The 20152-nt window shown below is 40.8% G+C and overlaps 3 protein-coding genes across 3 annotated transcripts; 2 read left to right on the top strand and 1 right to left on the bottom strand.

The window, feature by feature from the left end:
• Nucleotides 1-265: 265 nt before the first annotated feature.
• Nucleotides 266-2587, bottom strand: LOC140936869 (macrophage-expressed gene 1 protein-like). The gene has a single exon (XM_073386375.1). The coding sequence runs from the start codon at nt 2585-2587 to the stop codon at nt 266-268; it is 2322 nt and encodes a 773-aa protein (XP_073242476.1).
• A 3625-nt stretch (nt 2588-6212) lies between these two features.
• LOC140938917 (casein kinase I-like) lies at nt 6213-16841 on the top strand. The gene is made up of 3 exons (XM_073388442.1): nt 6213-6449; nt 12328-12573; nt 15759-16841. Exons 1-3 carry the CDS (start codon nt 6213-6215, stop codon nt 16260-16262), a joined length of 987 nt encoding a protein of 328 aa, XP_073244543.1. The 3' UTR covers nt 16263-16841.
• Nucleotides 16842-17059: 218 nt separating this feature from the next.
• LOC140937463 (adenosine receptor A2a-like) lies at nt 17060-19390 on the top strand. Its single transcript, XM_073387031.1, has one exon. It carries the CDS (start codon nt 17581-17583, stop codon nt 18556-18558), a length of 978 nt encoding a protein of 325 aa, XP_073243132.1. The 5' UTR covers nt 17060-17580; the 3' UTR covers nt 18559-19390.
• Nucleotides 19391-20152: the final 762 nt, after the last annotated feature.

Below are 20152 nucleotides of genomic sequence, written 5' to 3'. Positions count from 1 at the left end.
TCATTTTACAGCGAACATATTCTCGTGTTGTTGTTTAATCAAGAGCGTCAGTTTTAAGTTCTGTTTCAGTTCTCTTTCAATTCAATTCACGTTTGTTCAACTATTAGAGAAAATAATTATGAGAATTTAGAGAGCTGTGAACACTTTTACACCCGTTTAACCATAGATTTACATTGCTTCAGCTTGTTATGTTCAAGGAACTCTTGTCAGCCAGTTTAAATTTTGTCCAATTCCGTCACTATTCTCTTCCCTTGTTGTCCTAAAACTAGTTCGTAGGCGGGTTCAATGGGGTGGTCTCCCCGGGCATTAACACCTCCGTCATGCTCCTCTCTCGATACTGCCGACTACGCTGACGCCTCCTGTAACCATTGTAGACCATCATGGCCAAGATTCCGGCCAAAATTGTAGCACACACGCTTAGAGTAACAGCGGCCCCTTGGGACATCGGTTTAGTTTGGTCACCTGAAACAAGGGGGTCGAGAGAATCATCGTCATCACGAGCCGCAAAAGAGGCCAGGGTCCAGTCAGCGTGCGAATCGTTCTTGTACCATACTTCACCATTTACTCCGACCACCATTAGCGTTTTAGTTGCGTTTGGATTGACTTCTGGTCTGGGGTTGTAAGGGGGTCGCTTCACCACTAGCCTGGAGGATAACTTAGCCAAAGAGTTGGCTTTCACGCAGTAGTTAATTTCACATTCGTTATCTAGAGCTAAAAGATGCTGGCTGTATCCTCGCGGGCAGCTTTGTGGGCCTTGAAACTTTTCAGCCTTACCTCCTTCGAGGAAGACCTCAACGGAGGGAACTCTGTTCTTGGGCTTCTGCCGAAGATTTTTTTCACCCTGAGGTTTCTCGTCCGAAGGAGATTTCGAGCTTGGGACAGCGAGAGGGTTTCCTGATGTGCAGCTGAAGAATCCTGCAAACTGCAAGGCAAACTGAAAGCCTTGTTCATAGTCGTCGCTCACGCAAACGTGGGAATGTCCCCCAAAAGGCATGGAATAGAACCTGTGCGGGCAGCTTTGAGACCCGGTCACCGGATTTGGCTCGGTGGAGCTGTAAACTCCGCCAAATAACATCCCGCTGTTAGCTTCCACCGATCCGATGGCAGCGCACCAGAAAGCTTGAAAATGCACCATACTATAGTGAAACACATTCTGACATGAAGTGTGACAGCAGCTCTTCAACCAAAGAAATCCACAGCTGTTACAAATCTTGCGACAGTGCGTCTGATGATAAGCCTTTGTCACCACGGGCATTTCGCCTGAACGGGGCTTTAACAGGTCCACTGGCTGATACCCCTCGGGGCAAGAGAAATCCCCGGTTAAGGGATTCTTTTGTTGTAGCTTCTCACACAAATTTCCGGCGCTGTTGTATCTCGTTGTGTAACACTTTTGGTACACGCCTCCGAACGTGAAATTGGTGTTTTCAGCCTGGCAACTCCCATCGTCAACGTTGGCTTCAAAGTTGAACCTTGCCGAGGATACATCTGTACATCCCCCTACAGTATTTACTTTATAATACAAGCGAACGGCCCGTTGTACAATTTTGGCCAAGCGATAAACCGTCGGTTCGGGCAAGCCGGGCAGCGTTGCGGTTGTGATAGCGTAGTACAGTGGGTCACCGCTTCTGTCAATGGCCACGAGTTCATTTGCCAGACCCTCTTCCCACTCCTTAATGCTAAAATTTGTCCTGTATGGTGGGCCACCATACGTAAACACGCGTGAAGCAGTTTGACTGCTTTGAAACTTGTTCATTTTTACGTTGCTCTCATTGTGTCCGAAACCCGCTTTTATATTGAGCGCCTTAAAGAAGGTTGCTGTGGCGGCGACTTTGATGTCGTGTTCAGAGAGCGATTTGTACTGTATATCGCTCTTATTGACATGTGTCTCTTGAACTAGAGTAGCGCCAGCGTCGACAGACGTTATAATATGGGTGCCGTATTCTCTGATGAGTAACTGCGCGCTGTACCAAGCTTGTTTTGTGCGATTGTTTTGTAGTTCTGCTGCAATCTGCATCAGTCTGCTTTTAAACACGGGATGAAGAGCCGACTCGGGGTGCGTTTCAACCACGTAAAATAGATGTCGAATTTGAACTCGCGCAGTGACTGCATTGTCTGCAACCTGCTTCTCTTTATTGTACTTGAAATCCGCGGCGAACGAGCCGCTCGCAACTGAGTAAGATGCCTCGAGGTTTACAGAGTTTGCCGTGGTACTTGTATAGCTGTTCCAATGATCGAGAACTTCGGAGAACATGTCCACTTTGCTGCGTTTGACCGGAGTCACGAAAGCGTTATCTGGCAGAAGATATTTTCTATCCGCGGTGGTTTTACACTGAGAATAATTCGTCGCCAGGACCTGTCCCATTTCGATGTTTCGCAAGTTGTCCCATCCAAAGCCAGGCAAAACTTCCAGGCGGTTCATATCATCGCCGAGATAGAAGCAATTTTTTGGATCCCCGATCGGGTACGGATTCCAGCCTGGCCATAATCTCGATATCTTGGCAGATCGTTCTTCAAGAACATCTTCACAGACGCTTTGCGCGGTAAGTAGAGAGACAGCGCAAATAACGGTCAATATGAAAGCGCCCATAAGCTGAATATCGTTTGCGTTTGCCGTGGAGTTACGAGGATTGCTTCAGTTAGGAATAGTTGCAGGTATACGTTGAAAAGCTTTATAATACTTGTCAAAACGTATAAACTAGGACAAAAGATTGCGTTATGTTGAAAATCCCGTAGTTGTGCAATAGCGCAACAAATACACGCCTCCCGGCCTCCCGTCGCGCACCGCCTCAAGTAGTGACTAGTGAGCTTGCAGTCCGCCTTTTCCCTTAAAATCCGTCTAGTTCTTATTTCATCCAGCGCGATTGCTTATGCCCTCATTTATCCCGGCTCGCGGCTTAATTCGTCACTCGCGTGCTTAGGTTTCGCATGCAGTAACTTTGCAAAGAAAATAAGAGACTGCTCGCAGTCTACGAGCAAAAGCTAATAAACACTGCGTTTATACGGGTCTTTCATTTTCATTTTGTTATAAAGTTTGTTGTTGTTTTTAGCTACACAGTTCAGTAAAAGTTCTTCAAATCCTGCAGAACAAGGACAAAAATGAATTGCGTCTGCCTTTAGACGTGATTGCTATGTAGGGGTCGTATAAAGTGTTTGCAGTGATACGATTTAGCGCAAATTGTTGGGTTTTTCATATGCCTGCGTGGCAAGCGCAAAAAGGGGAAGGGGAGGGGAGGGAGGGAGAATCCCAATCCCCCTCCCCTTTTCTCTTCCTTTCTATCCCCTACCCCTTCGACGTCTGCTACTCAGGCTAGCGGATGTGTGACTCTTGTGACAATTCTTCCCCCCAGTTCTCAGCCGCTTATGAAGAGACGGACATATCAGACTAATCTATAGCACAAGAACTGTGATAAATTGTCCGTTCTAATGATATATTTTTGTCAATTTTTTAGACTCTCGCTGAGTGATTTGCTCAGACATTTTTAGAAGGCATAGCAAAAAGCATGACAAGGCGAAGTCTCAGTGCGAAATATGCCTCCCGGCTCTCGCAGATCGTGGTGTCTTTACAGCACAGGTTTGTGTCAACAGTTCACTACACTCTTTTGCCTAAAGAACCCTTTCTCATATAAACTTCGAGGCTGTTAACCATGTTGGAGCTCACATGCAAATTCTCCAGACTGACCTCAGCCATACATTCCTCGAAAAATAAATTGAGAGAATTTGTTAAAGGATCATGTAGTTAATTCATGTAACCTATCTTCTTGATTATGGTCACTTTTGAGACTTGAAGGGTTAATTCAGTAAAGCCTGAGATAAAAATTCCTACAGGCTGCCAACCCCACTTATAGTTCATTAGCTTAAGGTTGTTTTGAAGCTCAAAATAATTACCATTGCAATAATCGTGAAATTATTGTGTTTATTGTTACACGATTTTAAAACAGACGATGAATGATTCGTCAGCGATTTTCTAATTCCGCTTCTTATACCTCCAGCCCCCGGCACTGGTTCTGATTTCGTTCGACTCAGCCGAAGTGTTCTGCGTTTGAATCGTCATGTTGTTTTTTCAGAAAAAAATCATTTATGATACGTGTTACCGCTTAGAGTTCATTGTCTCACTAAAAAGCGTTTAAAATAAGGCATTGTTATCTTTTTAAAATCCGAAAGATCTTTCCAAGTTTTCGTCTGTTTTGTAGCATCTTCTCCGCCTAGTGAATCATCGTGGTTTCGTCAAATCAAATAACGTTGGCAACGATACATAAACTTTCAACATGCAATGTGCTTTTCTAAGCAAGTACAATTCTTGAATTCGTGAAAGTTACGTAACACCATCTACTCAGAATGTGTAGTAAAGATCTACCATTTAACTTAAAATGAAATATTCCCACTATTCCTCCCCTTCTATTGGTGGCCCGCGGATCTTCACAATCGACAACTGCCTCTATTTGACATTATATTAACTTAACTTAAGCTTTTTTTCTTTTATAAGGGCTGGAATAGATGACTAAGCCTACAGCTGGCGGCGAAAAACTCTTGGGGCAGCACTGCAACGAAGCTCTGCTCAGCTGACTGGTTTTGAGTTGACCCTTCAGGAGCGGTGAGTTCTGTATAACTTCTCTCGAGATGTTTTTTCGCACGCGAGCATCTTTTCAATGAATGCGCGGTTAGTTCCGCTAGTCCGCCATACTTTGTAAAAAATACTTTATGAACATCAGACCAACTGTAATAGATAGTTCCTCTTTCGTTCCTAACCTCTCGAACTCCGGAAAAATCCCCTGCAGCTAAATTCCAAACGCGCTGTATTCGTCCGAGAGGCATCTCGCTAACTTTGATGCGTAGAAATGCTTCTCTGTGATTTCGAACCCATGAAGGAAGTTCAGGCGCGCTAGTGTTTAATATCACCCAAGTCCATAACCAACCAGGTAAATATCCGTATTTGCCCGAAGAGTAAAACCTCTCTGAGAGATAGATTTTTGTCACTGTTCGAGACATTGAAACTAGTTTATATATTTCGTAAAATGACTTGAACGGATGTCTTATTTGTAGATCAAGCTCGAAGTCTCTTCGAAGGCGTTCCTTCCACAACGGGTCGCTCTGCATGATGCCATCGCGAAGGCGTCGGCAAGTTTGGCAAAGTCTTATTACCGATTTCGTATCGACGTAAAGTGAAACGTAAAGGAGAATTTCATTACTTAGGCTTGTAAAGTAGCATCGTTTGCTTTCGACCTCCTCGTTAAAAGTTTTCCTCTCGTTTTGGAAGGTATAGTCCATGTGAAATTCGAGAAAACTCTACGTGCATGCAGCGGCAATTTCGGATGTGGCACGCCGCGCAACCCGAGTGTCTCTTTTCGTCTTTAGTGGTAATTTTCTTTGTGCATGTCACCATTTCTTAAATCTGTGACGAGCATTTTTGTGCTTAATAGGAGACATAAATTAAACTAATGACATTAATTTAAAGTTTTGTTCTTTTTAAATTAGGTAATTATCTGACGTGCACAATTAATTATAAATTGTTTTACGGTCGCCAAAATAAAGTGACCGTAAACTGTAATCTAAATCTTCGTATCTCTCTTCATTTAAATGTTTGGCCCACAAGACGGCAAAACAGCGAAACTGGACCCGCTGTTTTTGCCCTTCCCATTAGCACAGCATCTCGCTTCTTTTCAGTCGTTCGCTTCGTCCCGAGCGATATCTCGCAGCAACTGTGGGAAGGTTGACTAAAATCTGTTAGGGTAATTTGATTACTAGAAGTATGATAGACAGATCTAGCAGGTCAACGTCACGCCAGCGCCGCAGAAATATTTAGATCTAAAAACCGACTTAACCGATGGAAGAACGGCAAATTCAGCAAATAACAGTAGTCGCGTTAAGTTTTTTTCTGCGCGCTTTCGCGTTCTCGTTTGATGTTGCATAATTGTCTTCACTAAATCTTCCCAATGCTTTAAAATGACGACGTATGGCTCACTTTGATGTTTGCGGCATTGCAATTGCCAATGAGCTAAGCTTATTCTGCCCCAACCTCGTCCCCAGATTCTTCTCGAGTAGGTGAGGACATTAGAACGCGGATGATTGTTTCCACGTACTTCATTACTCGTTCGAGAAAAGAAAGCTGTCAAGGCTCTATGCGCGCGCCAAGCAGCGCAGTGTTGACGCGCGCAGGCGACTGACGTCAGAATCAGCGGTAGGATGTCAGCCTGTCCCGAACAGATCGAAACTACATGGCTAGTTGTTTTAGGCCGTCGATACGCGGTGGAAGTCTCATCGCGAAGAAATACCGTTGCTTGGGTCAAATTGGCGAAGGATCCTTTGGAGTTGTATACTTAGGAAAGAATGAGGAGAATAGAGAACAGGTAGCGATAAAAATTGAGTCCCAACACTCTTCTCAACCGAAAACGCTCTTGGACGAAGCGCGTTTGCTCAGTACACTGCATCGAGCTAGCGGAAATGGAATTGCGGTAAGGAAATCTTTAAAATGGTATTTGACTGAGCAATTCATTTGAAGCCTAATGTGGAAGTGCTGTCGCCTTTCATAAAAAGACTATTGGATAAATTGCAAAATTCCCGGTCCACCTGATAGCCATGTTAACACGTTAACACGTTGATCCTTTAATCCCTCAGTCCAGTCCAGTCCATACTTTCGAATGTTACTTCCACGCAGCCCTGCAGTCATTAACTTGGGGCCTTAAGCAACAACAACTACGACGGCAGGGAAAACATCACTAAAAAATGAATTTGCGTCCTTTCAAACTTTATCGCGTCTATTAGAAACTGCACAATTCGTAAAATGTAGGCGAGTTTTCCTGAAGTTGAATTCTTAACGACTTTGTCCATGTTCAAATGGAGAAAGGACAATTTGTCGTCGTATGTCCACTTCCTCCACAAAACGTCGCATTGGGAGGTTTCACGTTGTAGTCGTGTAGTGGACGTCAACTGAAACATCGGTGTACTAAAAAGTGTGATGCACGTGCATAGCAGTTGTTTTGCTCATAAAGTCAATTGTTTTTTGGCTTTGTCGTTGTCGTGTCGTCGTCGTAGTTGCTTAAGCTCCTCGAATGCTGCCTGTCCTAGACCTCGTTGTTGATGTGAACGGCAACTCTAAGACTTAAACCGCATGTACTTCTTTGTAAAAACCATTCGCCTCTGAACATAGTTTTCCCGTCTTTCCTCATAACTGCGGTATATATGGCAAATTTTACTGTCGTTATTCTGGAATAATACGTCGTAAAAGAGATATCGATATTGATATCGGCGCAATATAAGTTTTGTTATTGATATCGGCGCAATATGTTTTGTTATTGATATCGGCACAATAATAAGTTTTTTGCGAAAATGAAGGCTCCGTGCACTACGAATCCGGACATTTTTGAAACGGCTTTTTTTTCCCAGATGCGTGTGGACGGAGAAACCACTCTGGACAGCTGTTTCAAAAATATCGGATTCGTCTGGACATGACCTAAATTTTAGGAGCCATGGAGCGAGCTGCACGTGTGCACGGCACGTGGTTATCTGTGAGATTTTGAGAGAAGACATTTTTTGGCTTCACACTAGAAGCGAAGTTAGTTTCAAGTAAGCACTTGATTTAAGTGCACTTGGAAATCTTAAGTCGCTCTGTAGAGAACATGGCTTCACACTGGTTGACAAAGTATATTACTTGAAGTAAAAGCTGTCAATCTCTCCGTGCATTAGAATCTTGGAAATGCTGCACGTGCACTTCGTGCACATCGTGCACATTTCTTAATGGTCAAGTGCGTTCTTAAGTGTGGTGTAAACCATACTTGGCAGCGAACTTCGGCTTCTTTGAACTAAGAACGTTTCATTGGTCACCAAGTTAACTTGAAGTAGATGCATTTTACCCCTTCAGATTCAAAGTAGGTTCTAAGTATACTTAGATTGTACTTGAAGCTCTATTGTGAAGCCAACAATTGAGAGAAGAGTACTGCAGCAGTTGGGTGACAAAAGCAACTGAATTCATTATTTTGGGTTCCTAATTTCCTGAATACATAGCGTGACTAAGTACAGTCGTTAAAATCTTTTAATTGGTTGCTCCCACGAAGAAAATAATACCATACCGCGGGAAAGTACAGACTGGCTTGGTCTAACCTCCAAAAAAATCATGAAAGTAATTTACTTCACAAAGCAAAAGAAATAAAGAAAATACATATGTTTCAGTTAATTTTTTATCTAAGGTAGTTTATATTTTTCTTTAATGTTTTTGGGTATGGCAATGTATGCTAATGAAGTTGAAACAAAGGAAAAATAAAAATTACCTGAGATAAAAAATTGACTACAACATACTTGTATACACTGAAAGTTAACCGAAGTGGTAGGTGCAGAAACCTATAAATGCCGCGCATATACTCAGCATTTTATTTTGCAGTTCTTTGCTCCTCTTGTTATTACGTAACAGACTAAACAATACGATTTATGCCGACAGATTAAGTATTCGTGATATAGTGGTTCATTTTTTCTCTTGGTTCAATGCGTATTAAACTTTCCTTTGTTTGGGTATGGTTGTATTTGATAAAGAGTGCGAAACAAAGGCAGCTAAAAAAAGTAAAACTAGGATGGAACTTAACCACAACAACAACCTACTTCCCTTGCAAATTTGTTTGGCCACATCGCATACGTATTTCCTCCGGAGATATGGGTTTACTTTCGCGTATATAGATCCAATGGACGCGGATCAAGTGAATTGTATTTTTTTTTTCATCCGCAATGTAAGTTACGGAGCGAGATTTCCTCTTCAAATTTTGTGGATGGCACCCGAGATATAAATCCAGGAGAGAGTCTCCTTAACTTATAAAATGGACCCATTGGTCGCACGGAAGCACAGTAGCACCACAGCGCATACCCGCTGACGGAATTGACTAATCAGGGATCGGAGCATACACTAAATTAGAGTTATCCACCCTTCCATGGTTGTTTCAACTTTTGACTGGGGCAACACGGCTGGGAAGAACGCCTTAACTCTTTAAGCCCCAAGATCCACATACAAATTCTCCAGACTGATCTCCATAGATTTCTTTTAAGAACAGTTGAGAGAATTTGGTTTAAGATCAAAGCATTCTCCCTTTGTTAATCAATTACCTTTACGCTTGGTCATCTGCTGATGTTGTCGGGAGAAAATTGATGTTGGTCTAAATGGTTAAAATCAGTAACTTTATCAGGTTTTAGAGTGATTTAAACAAAACCAACGAAGATATTAAAGTTCCGCAACATCTCGAAATTTACAGACGTTTGTTTAGTGTGAGGCAACTTCGTGAGCTTCAGTCACTATACAAACGTCTGGAAAATTTCGTGACATTGTGGTGCAATATATCCGCTGGCCTTGAACTTTAATAAATAATAGCATTTATACACACGATACATTTATTTATACACGATAAAACAGTATGGCAAAGCTGATGTGCTTGTGTTAAAACTAAACATGATATCAGAGTTATTAAAACAATCAGCAAGACTATTTAAAATAAAATTGAAAGCCTAAACTATTTACTTAAAAAGCCGACTTCAAACTTTAATGGTGCTCTTTCCAGAGGTGTCGATGTGTATTCGGCTTGCTGGTCTTTTCCCAGTAAAACTTGAAACAAACCGTGGAAGAGTCTTTTTTAGGACTAATATGTCCTGCGTATGTTGAATTACATTTTATGGTCTTTTTCAGTGCAGGTTTCTTTCTTTCATTCGCGCAAATAAATCAATTTCCTTTCTGTAGAAGGAAGGTTAAAAATGATTGAGTGCCTTCTCAGTCATCGTTTAGAAATATGTGTCATCTTGAATGTTCAACTACTGATTGAGAGCCTGGCGTAAATATCTACATTGTCGTAACTCCATCCAGTCATCATTAATTGGACAGCTCTCCTCTTGGGAAACGCTTTTCTTTTCCCCTTTCCAATGGCGTTTTGCGACCTCACTCATTCTGTTTGTTCCAGTTTTCCACTGAGAGGCAGCGAAAATATCTGGAAGTGAAACCGCCAAACTGGAACTGCTACTTAAACTGGATAAGGTACTGCTTCTGGAGAGAGCTGACATCGGGCGTTCATCATCCGCTGACAAAAACGACGAAGCAGACAATAATCGTTGTTGTTTGTTGCTTTCGTCTGATTTTCTTCTCAAGTTAGGTGAAGATTCCCTCAAAGACGACTGTCGTTGTAACATATGTTCCCGTTTCTTCAGAAATAATCTTTGTTCTGAGTTCCTTTGCTTCTGAATCTGGCGAGTTTCCTTGCTGAGTGTTGTTGCATCGATTGCATTTCGCACAAGAAGTGTTTTTGCGGTGTTTTTTGATAAAAGACTCACCGGCTCCTCTTTACCTGGTTTCATGTCGCTGATCGGAATTAATGAAACCCTGGCCCACAAGTTCACGTTACTTAAACACGGTACTTCTTCATCAAACAATGACGACATCGCGAAATTGTTCGTCATCATAATATGTAATATTGGCTTATCGTCCTGTGTAATAGCCCTGAGGCAACCAAGTACAGATTAGCTTGCTTACTTGTTTCTAAATTTGCTTTTTCCACCTTGCAATTTTCGGTTGATGAAATGAGGTAGACATTTCACTTCATTTAAAACTGACAAAGGTAAAATAATCGTTGACTAAAGATGGCAGTTGGTAATTTCAAATCAGATAAATCAAATCTTTATCACAACACTATGGTGCCAATATCAGTAAATGATAGAATGAGGCGATCAATAGTGGATTGTTTAGCATAACACGAGATCGTTGTGTGAGGTTATAACAACGACGAATAAACAGTTCTTAATGGAGCAAGAATTAAAATAGAAAGTTAACTTTTACATAAAAGTTGCGGCTATGGCGTTGTTTCCGACCTTGTTTTCGCTATAAGACAACATTTCGTTGATTCATTAAAAGGTAAAACTAATATAGCTATGGACCCGTGAGAATTAGACACAAATTCAAATAGGAAAGATATTTCTGGGCATCAAATCTTTATCACTAAGATTGTACCAGTATTGCGTGAATGAGTGAATGAACTATAAGGGAACAATGAACGATCTCCTAACATTTGCGGTAGATTAACCCATATATTGGAATCTTAACCATACTGGATAAATCGAACGAATAAACAGTTACAATGAAAAGGGAGCAGGACTAGTATATCTTCTCAGTTAAAGCACGCGCACCTTTCACAAAAAAGTTTTGGTACTTTCGAACTTATTTGCGACAAACAGGAAACGTTTTAGGTTTTTTACAGGTTGCCTTAATTTTTCATTTTACGGCAATGATTTCGCGGTTTTTATTTATAGCGACAAAAGCGGAGCACTAACGTCAATGCTGACATTCGCGGCTTCCTTTACTTGCGACGATCGCATTGTCTTGAAACGTTGCTTTACATATTTTTGCTATAAGTGGAAACTTTTAACATTTCTAGTAATTTCTTTTTAGTCATTGTTTCTGCAGTCTGTTGTTTTCGGCGACCCAAGAAGGCTTTCGGGCCCAGCCATGTCACCCCTAGGTTCTTTGTTGCTATAGAAATAAGTCGCGAAGATAGAAATTTTTGGCGTTCTTTAAGGTTGATTTCCCCTGACGCGTTTTTGGCTGCGAACGTTAACGCACGTAAATTTTAATCACGTAAATAAAATAGAGGCAAGATAGAAAGTGCTGAGCTTAAACGAGAAGTTGAGCGAGGTTCAACTTTTAGGCTGCGTGCAAACCGACGCAACAACTCCCAACATCGTTGCGTCCGTGTTGGCAGTGTTGTGCAAACGGATGCAACAACTCCAAACAATGTTGGAACCTGCAGTGCATCGTGGGAAGAATACAACCCACAAGTCTTTGTAAACCATGCGTAATGAGCGTGCGTGGCCCCAACAATGTTGGAAGAGCTGTGCAAACGGATCCAACATTGTTGTGCTACGCTTCGGCGATCACGGAACCAAAGAAATGTTGGGAGTTGTTGGCTGCAAAGTTTGACCGATTTCAAACTTTGCGCAACAACATGCAACAACATCAAACAACATGCCGGCAGGGTGTGCAAACGGACGCAACATGTAGCATCCAACAATGCTGCGTCCTTTTGCATGGGGCTTAACGCTTAGGAACGACCTTTCATGCATTACCTCTATTTTATTTGCGAACGTAAATTTTACGCACGTGCGCGAGGAAAAATTACACGACACTGGAAATCAACCCTTATTGAAGCAGAATTAACTGGCTACCACAATGTTAGTCCTTTCCACACATTGGGATAGTAGGGATAGCGCAAAGAAAACTGAGCTCTCTATTTTACGCCCCCCTTCCGCTATCCGAACGCCTGAAACAGGCTACCACAATGTGCAAGAGTACCTCATGCATTTCACATGTCATTTTAGGAAGGATTCCCTCAAGTTCATTGGTCCGGTCAAGAGGCTAACAACAATATTTTAATCATGGATCTTCTTGGAGCTAACTTAGATCAACTGCTACAAAAGGAGTCGGGCAAGTTTAGCTTGAAGACCGTGATACAGCTGGCAGATCAGATGATATGCAGGATAAAGTTTGTTCACGACAACGGCTATTTACATCGTGATATCAAGCCTGAGAACTTTCTGATGGGTAGACGTGACAACGCCCGCAAGGTAGGCTTAACCCTTTAAGGCCCCGTTTACAAGGAGGGAGGGTAACCCTGGTGCAACGGTTTCCGTGGCAAGAGGGTTAGCCTAGCACTCTCACAATTCTTCTTTTTCTTTTACACGACGTGTTTACAAGGCAGGTAGGGTTACCCTAGCGCTAGGTTAACCCTACCTGAGTGCTAGGGTTACCCTAGCAAGAGGGTTACCCTAACTGCCTTGTAAACGCTTCGCCAGGGATAACTCGCCTACCCGGGAGAACTTTCCTCCGTTATATGTGACCACTAACCTTGACAATTTGAATTAATTATCCAATTTCTGAGCTAGATTATATATAAACATCGGAACAATATAAGGTATTTTCTGTATATAATCATAATATTTTTCCGTTTTTTCGCGAACTTAACGTCTTTTCCATAGAGAACTTTAAGTTTTATTTCATATCTTGGACGTTACACTGAATGTCACGCAAACAAACACGTCAATAAAGCTGGTAAAGTTGACCCGGGTGATAGGGTAATGCTACTTGTGAAATTTGCTTGTAAACCAGAGCTAACTTTAAACCGCTTGCTAGGGTAATCCTAGCACAAGGGTAACCCTCTCTCCTTGTAAACAGTGACCAACTTCAATTTTCTCCTAATGATATCCGTACATTGTCAAGAGATTAGGTTATGAGAATTAATAAAATGATCACCCAAGAGAAAATGTTTCGATCTTTAATATCATAGGTGACGAATTACTCCTTAATTTTGGCACGAAATTTCAGCGATAATTTGTAATTTCACATGTGAAATTACAAAATTGCCATGGCAACCTTCCGTGCGTCTCAGTGTCAAGATGGCGACGAAGTTTCAAAATGTCATGAACGAAGATGCCAGGGCATAAAAAGACACCTTAAAAAACCTGAACACACGAAAGAGCACATCAAGAAGGATTCTAACAGGTATTTGTTGAAAAATTCTGAACTTAAGCCAAATTTAATCTCTAAACGTTCGAGAGAGGGAAGTTCTCGATCGATGCGATCCAGAATAAACATGTCAAAAATCCAAGATTGCTAACGTAATTCGTCACTCATTATATTAATAGGTAATCAAATGGTATACTCGTGAAATTATTCCCTAATTTCACTCGTCACCATTTGATTACACGTACTTATCAAATTCTCTCAACCCATTCTTTAAGGAAATATATAGAGATCAGTTTGAAGAATTTGTATGTGTATATTGGGGCTTAAAGGGTTATGAGTTTTTTACATGTATGACACTAAGGGATATACATAGTTTGTAATGGTTTCAAATCTAAGTCTGTGTTCACACTATAACGGATAGCTTTGTGCGCCGACGCGAAAACCGTACCAGATAAGGCTTCCGTTCACACATAAAAACGGTGATTTTGGCGCGAATTTCTCTGACGGAGCGAGGCTGCGCCGCGCCGATCTCTAAGGTGGAAAATCACATATCGGATAGATGTTCATACTATGCTGGGTAGCTTTTTGTGTCCGCACGAGGCTAACGAAAAACAATGGCAATTATTTTTCGTTTTAATAGTTATTTGAGCGCAGGGTAAGCGTTGATAAATGTTTTCAGTCATTGATCGCGCGTTGTTTTGGAATATATCTTTGATTGCCAATTTGAGCCACTTAAATGGGCTACATTTTGTGAAAGTGTCGTGGCGAAAAACAAAATAATCACTCTTACAGAAACGGTCTCAGAGAAAACCTCTTGGAATCACGTTGTAAGCAAGGCAGAGTCCAAGACACCGAGCTGGCTTGCTTATTAAGTCAACCATAACGCCACACTATTTGGTGACAAAAAGGAAAAATTGTAGGCATGTACGGCATGTTTTGAGCTTGAAAATATTTTAAATGAATGCTACAACAATAATTCGAAAGTCACAAACGTACACGGTCACCAAGAAACTTCGGTTTTTATGTTCACAATGTGCTCCATTTGTTGATGTTACTGGAAGTAACTCCAATAAGCATGGCAGATCTGAGGAACTGGGTTAGTCACATTGCACCTGTAGGAGTTCTCAAATTAATAGTCACTGCAAAAAGGTGGGCGATATTTTTCATTTCAAATATTAATACTGTACACTATTTCTCTGAACTGGCTGAGTCACTTTATTCGTGGGATTGAGTCAGAGAAGCTTTAAGTTAGTGGGAGTTAAATTATGTCATTGAAGGATTGAAGCACGCAAATAAGATGGCGGCAGCGAAGTCGAAAATACGGCACTCTTTTATTTACGGTATGAGTTGAGTGTGATAGAACTGTACGTGCTTAAAGCATGAGTTGTAAAACTAGCTGTTCAGTCAGTCAGTCAGTCAGTTTTTTCTGCAAAGAACGAGTACAAATTAAAGATCTACATTCTTGGAAAATGAAATACTTAATGATAAGAGCAAAAAGTTTTAATTCTTTCGCAAATGGGTTCGTGAGTTATTGAGGGTGAAATTATTTCAAAGAAACGAATGACCTGAAGGGAAATTAGTTACTTTGAGTTGTCATTAGCGTAAGATCCATGGATAGGAGTTATCAAGTTAATTCAAGTCATTAAGAGAAAAAAGCGTGTGGGTTCAAAGAGGTAATTGCGTGGTGTTATTAGTGTTTCGTTTTCAACATGTTTATATTCAATTATTTTTCTTTTATACACCCTGTCGTCTTGGCTGTATCCATTAAAACATGTCCTTTTTTGCACGTACGTCGAGTTACCTCTTTAAATACAATTTTTATTTAGTAAAATGTTCTTTCAGCATTGACCGAGTACAATGCTTCCATTAGTAAAGGGGCGTACTTGACAGAAATGGTTTACAGTGTATCCGTACATTTCCTTACGATCTGATTAGCGTGCAGAATTAAATTTTCTTTTCTTTTCAGTACCTGTTGTTTAAGAATGAACAAAAAGCATTACGCTAAGCCCTTCATAAGTTCCTGAGTCATCTATGGTTAGAGATGGCCCCTTGTTTTATGACAGCTGAGCTCTTTGTCTGTTTTTACCGAGTTTTTTGCTTTAATTAGTTATATATAACTTCTATCTTTTTCAATTGAAAAAACTTGGTGACAATTAAACTACAAAGTTTTGCCGAAAAGATCACGTGGGTGCAGAGCTTTTTTTTCTTTTTCTTTCTTTTTTTTCTTCTTGTTTTTTTTTTTTTTGCAACTCTCTTTGAATTATCAAAATTATTTATGATTTTTCAGGTTTACTTGATTGATTTTGGTCTCGCAAAGAAGTACAGGGATAAGCGTGTTCGACACATTCCTTTGAGGCAAAAAGAGAGTTGCGAACTCACAGGCACCGCTCGGTACGCTAGTTTGAATGCCCATAAGGGGATGGAGCTGAGTCGGAGGGACGATTTAGAGTCCATTGGCTTTGTCCTTCTTTATTTCCTCAAAGGTTCCTTACCTTGGCAAGGACTTCAAGCTCGCAGCGACCAGGAGAGATTCAAGTTAATAACTGAGAAAAAGCTTTCGTTTTCGGCAGAAAGGCTTTGTCATAAGTTGCCTGACGCTTTCAAAGATTATCTTAACTATTGCAGAGGATTAAAATTCGAAGAAGAACCGGATTACGAATATTTGAGAGATCTCTTTCAACAGCTGGCGTCGAAATTAAAAATTGAATTAGATGGAAGATTTGACTGGAGTCCAAATCCGACCAAAATAAGTCGAACATGTAAAAATAACGAACAGAAAGAACTCGAATAGCATCAACAGTTTCTTTTTTAATTTTAGTTCATAGGTTTTAGTTGTAATCAATAATTATTCTGGCCGTTGTTGTGCGTCTATAAAAAAAAATTTTTGCCAAATGATAATGTAAGACACAACTAAGATACAAGCGGCTCACGTAGTAATTAAATTGTGTAAACATTTTGAGAGGGTTACAGGAACTATCTTCTATCTTAAAACGACATGGTTTTAGATAAAAAAACTGAAGATACTTCTTTCATAATTTTTTTTGGTTGACCAAGAAGAAATTCTTGCACGCAAATGTTTAAACTATGTTGTACACAAGCTAAACCACTTCAGCGGAGTTTTGAACGCCAAAATTGGCCTTAAATCACATAAATTTCGTATCGATTTCGAAGTAGTGTGTCAAATCTTCAGACGTTTTGCGTTTTTTTCCACTTTCGTGTCATACTATAAAAACAGCCTTGTATCTGTCATTCGGGAAAAAAGTTTCGAGTCATCACGTAATTTATCTGTTTTATATAGGTCGAGTTTAAAGCAGTTGATTTTGTTTTATCACTTTAATATGCAAAAATAAAGAAAGCAAATATCCCTTGACTTGACACGATTGTTCATAACAAAAAGCAAGACGATGTATTTGTATATAAACCGTAAAGGGTTCCCTGTTATAGCTGGCGTATAGACGTTTTCGTATCGTTTTCTTTTTTGGTCTTTACAAATACCTCGACATGGCTGTAGTCCGTTAAAATCTTCGACTGACGCCATGTTCCGGCTCCTCTCTCAGTTAGGAAAGATATTTAAATACAGGATGAATCTGATAACAAGCAAACGGTAGAAACGTCTCGATTTGTTTATCGGCAGTAAAAAAAGCCTGGCATGTTTTGAATATGATTTATACTTATTAATATTCACAGGTGTCGCCTGTTAAAAGTGTACGGTAATGATCTCTTCATTTCGTTATTTAAACGCGCCAGCAAAAATTGAAAAAACTGGGAGATGCGAGTTAATTGTAAGACAAAGATTCGGTTTAATGGCGCCCTATGACGCAGATTAACGTGGTTAAAATGCTCCTAAATTGTGAGGAAAATTGATGCGTTGAACGCGTCTTTCGGAGTCCGCTTCAATTTTTCCTGTTGTTGTAAAACTGAAAGAAATGTAGAAAACGTCGGTGGATTTTGTTTTCGAAAGCACATCTACATAATTCTACATAACTATTATTCTGTATCCTATTACTGGAATGGTTAACTTGTAAAACGCTAACAGAGGCGCAAACTAACTTGGAATTGCAAGCAAGTATTTATTTCTCGTGGATTTCGGTGATTTACACCAGTCGATCATGGGCAATCTTCCCATTGTACTCTCGACAATCAACGGATTTTCCTCTGTTGCGGGGACGGTAGGTAACCTTCTGGTGTGCTTTGTGATATACCGGAACGAAGAACTTCAAACAGGAGTAAATTTTTTTATACTTAGCCTCAGCGTGGCGGATCTAACTGTGTGCTCTGTTGCCCAGCCTCTATACATCTATTATTTGAACCAAGAGTGGAGTCCCGAGAGGTTTAGAAATTTCAAAATCGTCTCGTACGTTGCTCTACACGCTTCGTTCCTTAATCTTCTGTCGCTGACAATTAATCGATTGTTTGCGGTTTGGCTCTCTTTGGAGTACGCTACTGTTATGCGAGGTAAAAACATCGCCCGAATTGTGTGCTTTGGATGGGTCTTGTCCGTTGTCATGGCGATCGTTTTTTCCACCACATCCCTTAAAAAGCCGGCGCCGTATTTCCACCTGGCGATGCTCCTAATGTTTCTCTTAATGTACACAAAGATTTTCACTATCGCCAGAAAGCAACGTCGACAGATCGCTTCTCAGTTCCAAGCAGTTTCGCACAACTACAGGGTCAAGAAGTTCACCCACGATCACTTGCCGACGAGAACATTGGCAATTCTCATCAGTGTTTCAGTTGTCCTGTTCATGCCTGATTTAGTATTTCAACTCAAAGGAAGCAGCGACTACACAAGATTTCGTTGGTCTTTCACGACTATGTTTTTAAGCTCGTTTTTTAACCCTTGTGTTTATGTTTGGAGATGTGAAAAGTTTCGACTAGCGTTGTACAAGACATTTGGTTTCTCTCGAAGTGGATCAGACAAAAATTTTTCTTGGATCAAAGGCATGAGTGATCGAAAGAAAGCATTTGGGGTTAAAAATTCTCGTGTTGGTATAGTTACAGACAGTAGCGTCAGGGTTATAAATATAGAAACGCTGAACAACGAAATTGTTTTACCAAACTATACCTTAAATGTTTTAAAGGTATGAGGAAATTGTCGTTTCGGCGTAATGTTAAGACATTTTATTCCTTATTTACTTTAAAAATGTGTGAAGTCACCTAATTGTTCTTGGGGGCTATGCACTTATCACGAAACCATTAGAATAGAGACATTCTAGATTAACATGTCTGTCGGAGCTTTGTTTTAGCCGCGCAATAAAAAAAAGAAGAAACAGTTTTAGTGAGAAAAGCTTAATAGACTCACGGCTGTCCAATCTCTTGACGTTAATGGAAGTGGAAGTGAGATATGGAGTAGAAAATTTATATAACACTAGATTTTTTCCTTTTCGTACCAAGTCCAGCTGTCAGAATGGCTATGACACCGACAAATAAATTACATTACCGTAGGTATGACTCAACGCGGCGCATCGAGTAGACTCGTGCTCGAAACATTAAGAAAGTGATATATAAAACCTCCTCCGTGCATATAATAAACAACTTTGGGTTTATGCTTAGGGCATGGACCCGTGAATAAACTGAAAATTTCTGAAAATTAAACAAAGGCCTGGTAAATAAGGCAACGTTGCTCCTAAAATAGACTACGGAGAGCGTTTAGTTGAAAAAATACGACCTGTGTGTAAACGCCTGCTTACTTCCCTGGCTTTACGTGGAAAAACGATCACAGGTAGCCCTAGCTGAAGAGTGCGAATTCTCAGTTTGCATAACATTATTCTATAAGGGTTTGTCTTTGGATTCGTCCGAGGGCTATTTGGGACCACAGGTAGCCCAAGCTAACGAGCGGGAATTTTTTTTGCATAACATTATGTTATAAGGGTTTGTGTGTGGATTCTTCCTAGCGCTATTCAGGAGTCAAAACAATAATAAAAGGGTAGCAGATTTTCTTACCTTGTTTTCATGTATTATTTATAACGTTTTCCTATTATGTGAGGTCGTTTCAGAGCAGTTTCGGCGACAAACTCACTGCATTATGCCTACTTACCACTTACCAGTGTCCATACAGCTACCTCTCTGTTATCGCTCCATGGGATCAGTATACGTCCCTAGGAAACTGCCCACCTACCCCTCCCCTAAGCCAACATTTTGCCCTAAGTCAGAAGTAAGTGTTAATGTTGGCTTAGGGGAGGGGTAGGTGGGCAGTTTCCAAGTGTAAGTTTCCTTGTGGAATCCGTGATCCTGGGCATTGGAATCCGTGATTAGTTTTAAAGAATCCGAAAATCCTGAAACCGCTGATGATTGGAATGTGGAATCCAGTACCCGGAATCTGGAACCCACAGCTTGGAATCCAGAATTCTGGACTCTCTTGAATTACCTTACAAAGGGCGACTGTTAAGTTGGCTCTGAATATAGCAACTTCTTACAACCCTCATCTTTAAAACATACAGTCTAACCTCCTCTAATGGCTACCTCTGTACAATGGCCACTTTTTTTTCGTCCCGGCGGACAAAAAATTCATACATTGACTCTTGTTTAATACCTCTCTACAACGGTCACCTCTTTACAACTGCTACTTTCTTCTACCCCCAAGATGGCCGTTGTAGACAGGTTCAACTGTAGACTATTCTATATAAGTGGCGAATCCAGGGGAGGGGCCTGGGGGGGGCCGCACCATTATTTTTAGATCAA

Source organism: Porites lutea, chromosome 5, assembly GCF_958299795.1.
Source record: "Porites lutea chromosome 5, jaPorLute2.1, whole genome shotgun sequence".
NCBI lineage: Eukaryota > Metazoa > Cnidaria > Anthozoa > Scleractinia > Poritidae > Porites > Porites lutea.
The sequence above is the reverse complement of the archived record's forward strand: the minus strand, read 5'-3'. Positions and strand labels throughout refer to the sequence as shown.

Coding starts and splice junctions, on each gene's coding strand:
- LOC140936869 (XM_073386375.1), bottom strand. CDS start 2,587: ATGGGCGCTTTCATATTGACCGTTATTTGCGCTGTCTCTCTACTTACC.
- LOC140938917 (XM_073388442.1), top strand. CDS start 6,213: ATGGCTAGTTGTTTTAGGCCGTCGATACGCGGTGGAAGTCTCATCGCG. Junction 6,450..12,327: donor CTAGCGGAAATGGAATTGCG/GTAAGGAAATCT, acceptor ATGTCATTTTAG/GAAGGATTCCCTCAAGTTCA. Junction 12,574..15,758: donor GACGTGACAACGCCCGCAAG/GTAGGCTTAACC, acceptor ATGATTTTTCAG/GTTTACTTGATTGATTTTGG.
- LOC140937463 (XM_073387031.1), top strand. CDS start 17,581: ATGGGCAATCTTCCCATTGTACTCTCGACAATCAACGGATTTTCCTCT.